The sequence below is a fragment of the Arachis hypogaea genome, chromosome 3 (genome assembly GCF_003086295.3).
Source record: "Arachis hypogaea cultivar Tifrunner chromosome 3, arahy.Tifrunner.gnm2.J5K5, whole genome shotgun sequence".
NCBI lineage: Eukaryota > Viridiplantae > Streptophyta > Magnoliopsida > Fabales > Fabaceae > Arachis > Arachis hypogaea.
This window is the reverse complement of record NC_092038.1, coordinates 141,859,721-141,866,804: the sequence shown is the minus strand read 5'-3', so window position 1 is coordinate 141,866,804 and position 7,084 is coordinate 141,859,721. Positions and strand designations below refer to the sequence as shown.

At 32.4% G+C, this 7,084-nt stretch overlaps 2 protein-coding genes across 5 annotated transcripts; one reads left to right on the top strand and one right to left on the bottom strand.

Moving 5' to 3' along the window:
• Positions 1 to 337: 337 nt before the first annotated feature.
• Positions 338 to 2,791, top strand: LOC112734799 (probable mediator of RNA polymerase II transcription subunit 19b). Of its 4 annotated transcripts, none has more exons than XR_003168442.3 (6): positions 338 to 600; positions 834 to 950; positions 1,550 to 1,836; positions 1,940 to 2,152; positions 2,302 to 2,418; positions 2,588 to 2,791. XR_003168442.3 is itself a non-coding variant. In XM_025784263.3 (5 exons), the coding sequence occupies exons 2-5, from the start codon at positions 920 to 922 to the stop codon at positions 2,365 to 2,367; spliced, it is 597 nt and encodes a 198-aa protein (XP_025640048.1). In that variant the 5' UTR covers positions 338 to 600; positions 834 to 919; the 3' UTR covers positions 2,368 to 2,497. The 4 variants fall into 4 exon arrangements, 2 of the variants coding, with proteins under 2 accessions (XP_025640048.1, XP_025640049.1); XR_011880496.1 differs by having other exon boundaries at positions 391 to 600; positions 770 to 950; XM_025784263.3 differs by lacking the exon at positions 2,588 to 2,791 and having other exon boundaries at positions 2,302 to 2,497.
• Positions 2,792 to 4,909: 2,118 nt separating this feature from the next.
• On the bottom strand, positions 4,910 to 6,964 carry LOC112734798 (phospholipase A1-Igamma1, chloroplastic-like). The gene has a single exon (XM_025784262.3). It carries the CDS (start codon positions 6,446 to 6,448, stop codon positions 4,958 to 4,960), a length of 1,491 nt encoding a protein of 496 aa, XP_025640047.1. The 5' UTR covers positions 6,449 to 6,964; the 3' UTR covers positions 4,910 to 4,957.
• Positions 6,965 to 7,084: the final 120 nt, after the last annotated feature.

The following is a 7,084-nucleotide window of genomic DNA, read 5'->3' as shown; positions in this document are numbered from 1 at the left end:
ATATCCCTAAATTTTATTTTGTTTCAATTTTGTCCCAAAATTTTTTTATTTGTATCAAATATATTTCTGATAATGCATGATAAATATGTTTGATTTGCTTATGTTAAAGATTGTTCTTGTAGAATTATTACTAAATTGGTCATAATTTTTTAAAAAAATTAATTATTAAAAATAAATTTAATACAAACAAAAAATTTTAAGATAAAATTAAAACAAAATAAAACTTAAAGATATTTTTAAAATTTTTTAACAAATTTCAAAAAAAAAATATATTTAGCCTAAAAATAATCTCTAAACTTTGCATCATTTCCTAAAATAATTTGTTTAAGCTAGACTCTTATTTTAGTTTCGGTGTTTACCTTTTTAACCCTCGAGGACCGACCCAATTACACCCTATTCCAAAAAGGGAAGCCCGTGTCTCTGAGAAGGTTACGTTCTCATCGAGTTCGCATTCTTTCATCCCCAATTTCAAAAAAGAAGTCCTTTTGTTTCCTTCTTTTCGAAATAAGGAAAAGATCTTGGAACCCAATAACCTCCTTTTTAAAATTTGTGTACAATAACCTCGAATAATCTCAAACCCTAGCACTGCTTCGTGCTCAGGTATTTTCTTGATTCATTTTAAGGGTTTTGGTTATTAGTAATTGGATTGATTTTTATTGACCATATATTTTACTTGACCCCAATCGTTTAAAGTTTGTAAATACTAATGCATGTTGGTATTGGTGTGGATGGATACAAATAAAATAATGTATTTGGTATGATATTCTAGGGTAGCTTTTGTTGAAGTGTGCAACTTCATTGCTGGGGAACTTTATCTTTGTCCAAATTTTCAGGCAGTAACTACCTGTGGTTGCTGGTTGTGTTTGCAAACATAATTGGTACCGGCATTTTGGCTGCCGCTTGTGGATTTGTCTGAAAAATGGATCTTGAAGGCAAGAGATTTGGGATGGGTAAGAACTCAGGAAGTGCTCTATTGATTCTTTTTCTTCTGAATAATTTGACAATGTCAATATGTCATGTGTATTTTCTGGAAAACATGGTTTCTAATGATTCATTCATGGCGTTTACAGGAGGGTCACGTGGAAAGTATATTTGTGTAACCCTTGAATTAATAATATTTCTGATTCTTGATTATTGAATGTCAAGACATAGATTAATGATAGAATTGTTGTTGATTAGTATTGGATTCTTGAGCAAGGTAAGTTTGCAAATTTGTAATGAACTTGGCATGCTTTCACCCCAAAAAGTTTCACTGTTTATTGGAGCCTCACGATCATAGAATTTTCGCGAGGTTTAAAGTCAGTGATACAACAAATAGTCAAATAGAGCTTATTGGACATATATGATCATGAGATGATCATCAATAATAATCCTGTTAAGGCATGCTCTAACATTTTAAAGTGTAAATTGTATATGTTTCTTTTGCGATTCAGTCGCTGATAACTTGCTGAATCTGGGTTTCATGTTCAATCATGTGTGTTAATTCATGAAACCTGCAAGAACTCTGTTTTTCTCTTAGTAAATGTTGTTTGGTAATTCTTGGATTCAGGACATAAAGAACTTGGAGGTGGACGAGATCTCATAAACCAGTATAAGCTCTGGCCATACTATGAATTCTTCTGCAAGAGGTCACTTCCATCATCAATTTCGGACACACACTATCTTCACAATGTGGTCGGTGACAAAAAAATTAGGAAGGGAGAAGGAATGGGACTGCATCAGTTCTGTAAGAACACCAACACAAGTGAGAGAAAAGCTTCCTTACATCCTTTTGAGTTGGATGTGCTAAATGAAGCTTTCCACATGAGGGAAATGGGTCCCATGCACCTTTCTACTGTAAGAGTCTTGCTCTTTGCTTTCTCATCATGTCGAAGGGAATTGAATATTTTGAATTGGCTTGTTTGATTGCTCTCTGTGTCATTCTGGTATCTTATAACAGTCGCAAAAGGGGCTAAGGACCGCAAAGCCAAAGTCAGAGAAACAATCAAAAGGCAACAAGATGGAGAAAATTGAGGACAAAACTGTTGATAGGAAGGATGAAAAACATAGTAAGCATAAAGTACATGAGGTAAAGGATGGAAGTTGTATAGAAAACAATGTAATTAGGCGCCATGATTCTCATTCCTTGCAATTAAAGAATCAACAAGACAAGGTTTTGTCCCGTTCCTTCTTCCCTTGTTATATAATGTTATGTGTTTTAATTCTTACCCTAATACATATGCGATTGTGAATTTTGCATCTTGAAGTAAGAATGCAATTTGTCACACTAAAATCTATTTTTGTGACTGTTGGCATTTTTAGAAAAGGAGGGCTGAGACAAGCAATGATCCTTCTGTTTGCAAGAGACCACCAAATACAAGAAAGTGAGAAGCTGGATTACAGGCTCAAGTTACTTGCTTCAGTAATTCAAAACCCGATGTAAATATTTTGTACAATTGACATTTGGTTGTGCTTTTCTGCCATCAATAGAAGCACTATTGGCCTTATTACACCACAATTTACTGACTTGCCTTTCTCTAGAACTTCTCAGTTTTGTGCATATTGCTTGTAGTCGGTTTATTTGTTTATTTATTTATTCTTTTTATAGGTCCAGGCTTGTAATCTTAAGAGAGGCGAGAGGGGAGGAAGGGACCAACGAAATTAATACCATTCTTTAATTTTTACCAGTGGTTAATCTCTAAGGGTCTGAAATTATATTCTTGCCAATATGACTCCTGCAAATGTAATATACCTGAAAAAGGTGTTTCTTCCTCTAAGTATTCTATAAAATTTGTTTGTTTGATATTTAAAATCAGTTTGTTCTGTGGTATGTGTACAAAAATGTTTCATGAACATAAAAATAAGGCATCAAATATGTATTCTTATAGGTGGTCACTTCAATGATGACATCTTCACGTAAAGATGATGTTGTGAACTGTTAGATAGTTCAGTCAAACATATTTAGTTAAATATGTCAAATTATATAGTTCATAATATCATTTTTACATGAACATATCATTATTGTAGTCATCATTCCTATAAGAGATTGGTAGTTTATTTTGAATGTTTAGTAGTTTATTTTGAATGTTTATATTGGTTATACACTGTAATATCAGGAATCTATGTGATAATTCTTAAAATATGTTTAATATATTAAAGTTTAGTTTGGTAAAATTTGTACTTTTTAAAAGTAGTTTTTAAAAGCTAATTTTTTAAAAGTTATAGCATTTTGGTAAATTAAATTAAAAATAACTTTTAATAAGTATAAGACAAGTGCATTTGGTAAAATTATTTTTAAAATTTAAAAATATTATAATAGATATTAATGTAAGAATTAAATTTGAATATTAATTAATGTACGAGATTATATTAGATTTTTAAATTTTAATAAGTACAAGTCAACTTTAAAATTTTTTTCTTAGATGCTTTTAAAAACACTCTTAACTTTTAAAAGCTATAAGTACAAATACATGAGCTTTTTGATTTATCAAACGCAAAACGAAATGCTTATGCTTTTAAAAAGCACAAACATCTCTTTAAAAAGTTTTATCAAACTAAGCCTAATTGTATTATATTTTAAGACTATTATAGTATTTTAAATTCCTTTTTGTTGGGAATTATTTTATTCTTAGCTCCTACCATGTAAAACTGACTTTTCTAAAAACATTTAATTACCCACAAATATTTCTAAATATAACTTGCAATGAAGATGGGAGTAAATTATTTTCAAATAATTATTTCCAAAGTAACTTTATAAACCTTAGAACAAATATTCCATTAATATTTGCTAGTAGAAGCTGACTGTATATCTTTAATTTGATCTTATCAACGAATGAACTAAAGAAGTATTGTAAAAGGATATAAAAATATGTTAAATTATTTAATTCGGAAAAAAAATATCTAAAAGTTCTTACTAAATTTTCAATCATGACTATATAATTTAGTTAGAAAATGCACTTAATTGTGCGGGCACAAAATTTCAAGTAATCTACCAAAGATATTGACTTCAAATCACTTATAGAGATTTTCTTCCTAAATCATGCATTAATTATGCTTCAGGAGAATATAATAATGTCTTTGTATATTAAGAGTATGTAACTTTATGCAGTTTTTTCTTTTCTTTTTTAACAAGAACTTTATCCAGTATCTAATCATGTTTGTAAAATGAGCAAATTCATGTATCTATTAGTAAGGCATTTTAAATAAGAACAGACCAATGACAATAAATTATCTAGGAGCAAATATTCATATATAGTTCATAAATCATAAGTTGAAATCTAAATATTATAAAAAAGTTTAATTTTGATGCATTAATAATATAAAATATTTTACACAATTGTATAACTGTAATTACATTTGTTATTTTGGATGACCATTCACGCGATTAATATGAAAGGTAGTTATTTTTATTAATATGACGTTATACACATGTAAAACTATTTTATCAGCCCATCAAAATTAAATTCTATTACAAAATTCAAAGTAGACATGGATTGTTTTAAATTTCAAAATAGTTTATATTTTATTAATACATTCAGGGATATATACATTATAAAAAAAAACATATAGTGCCAATGAGCTGTATCTCAAATGACATAGTCTTCCCATATTCACCTAAGAGGTTGTAAGTTCGAGTTTCCCTATCTTCGGTAAAAAAATCATATGGTAATATTATAATTAATCAGTTAGAGAGTTGGAGTATTTCCTGAAATAAAACCTTGATCATCTCAAGGTCATATGACAAAGAATGGAAAATAACTAGAGTCGAAGTATATATTTTCAAAAATGATTTCTTAAAAGACGGAACATGCATTTAGATTTTTTAAGTTTTAATCAAAGATGTCATTCGCGATGATAATTTAAGAATTCCAGATTACTTATGTCTTAAAATTGAGTTTGTTTTTGAGTCCATGCACCTTCACTGAAACAGTTTTAATAATGTAATTATGTTTCCTATAAATACTGATTTCATTATGTTCTAAGAGGACACCAAAGTCATCATATATGTTTGAGTTCCATCTGGAACAAGAAGGTCATCATGATGTGAAGGAATATCATCAGGGTCTCTTTTGGGTTTGACCCATCTTCCATGATCATTACAGACCAAACCTTTGTTAGCTAATTGGTACCAAGATTGTGGAATCCTAAGCTCATCAACAAGCATGTCACAATACTTATTAACCAAAGCAACATCCCTTTTAGCTTCATTCCTAAACGGTGTCTCACTGCTCAAGTAGCCATCAACAAGGTGAAGGTATGTCTCCAAGCTATGAAACCCTGACAAGTTCATCCCTCCACCTTTGAGATAAGGAGATGAACCAACATCAAGTTTCAACTCAGCACCAACGTGTGTGTAAACCCATTCCAAACTTGTTATTTCATCAAACACCTTGAAGGCCTCATTGAAAACAAGCCCTGGCATTCTATGCACCCAATCTTGCTTCACCACAACACGCAGTGTCTTCACTCCCATTTCTTCCAACTCTTGTTTGAATGTAATGTTTCCAACTCTTGGTGCCCCAAAAGATATTACACTAATTGGAACATTATTTGGGACTTTATATGCTGCTTCATATGCATTCAGCAATGCCAATGCACCACCCAGGCTATGCCCAGTGATTGTGACACTAACTTCCTCACCTTTTTGTTCATAGAATTTCACCAATTTTGTAATCTCCTTCATCACCTGATCAGACGCACTTGATTTATTATACCTTGTTGTGTCACTCTTGGAAGTGTAAATGCTTAAAAAGCCATGCTCCACTTTGGCGCCTTTTTTCCCAATTGGATCCAATTTCCTCTGAAAATCCTCGTACCACTCGCATGGCGCCACCGTGCCACGCCACGCAACCACGATGTCCCGCCTTCCAATCCTACGTGTCTCTTGGTCGTCGCTTACAGCCACGTAACCAATCCAATTGGAGTCTCTGCTCCACGTGTCAGCCACGAGAGACCTCTCAAGCCAGCGTGGCAGATCGATGTGTGACATGGCATATATGTACTTAGTAACGGCGTAACCGTTTCTAGAAAGACCCAATTTCTGAAAGAGTTTGTTACGGTTGTAACGGCAACTGCCACAGTACTGGGAGAGAGAGTCATAATCAAAGGCGTCGTAGGTGGCTTGTGCGAATTCTCCGTACTTGAGAATTTCTCTGCGTAGGCAGGGATGAAGAGGATCTAGAATGTTCTCCCAGTTTGAGCAACCGTGGATTTGGCGCCATTTTTGTGAGATGTCTTCTCTTGGAGACATGGTTGGCGTTGAAAGTTTCTCTTCATGGTACCTTAGCAAGTCTATGCTGCGTGAAGGAGGATGATGAAGGACATTGCAAATGGATTCCGCCAAATGCGTCGCCCTGATTGGCCTCTTTGATTTTGGAATTTCAAGAGTCAATTCTTGATGAACTCGAACCATGTTGAACCGTTTCATGTTCATGTGGTTGTGGATTACGGCGGAACTGGAGAGTGCCATGGTGATGAAATTGGAGGGAAGAATAGTTAAAGGTTATGTTGGCTGAGAATTAACAACTACTGGAAAATAAATCTGGTATATATAATATTGGTGAAGGTTTGGTATGGTAGAAGCAATGTCACGCGGGGTTGTGGATTGACATATACACAAGGCTCAAAGCCTCAAATTATAACTTCTCTAATCTCTATTACCATTTCATTATTTTGATTAGTCAGATTAGAACTTTCAACACGTTACTCAAATATTTTGAATTCAACTATTCACACGAGTGATATGCTTTTGCAGGAATGCACTATGTATTAATTCATACATTTTTTTAAACTAAATAATTAACCATTATAATAACCAAATATATTATAATAGAATAATCAAAATCTATAAAATAAACGAATAAATAAACTTATTTGCGGTAGTATAATGAAAAAAATTATACAATTTCTACATACAACAGTTACTGACTGATAACTGAATTTTGATGTTGAAAGAAAATAGAATAATAATATAATTGACTTGAACAAAGGCACTATTAAGTCGATTATGAAGTCCAAATTAAAGATATAGAATATCATTACTTGTGTTGGTCCACATATTTTTCACGCGGCTGGCATGTGTTAAGATCAGGTCAATCTAGTTTTG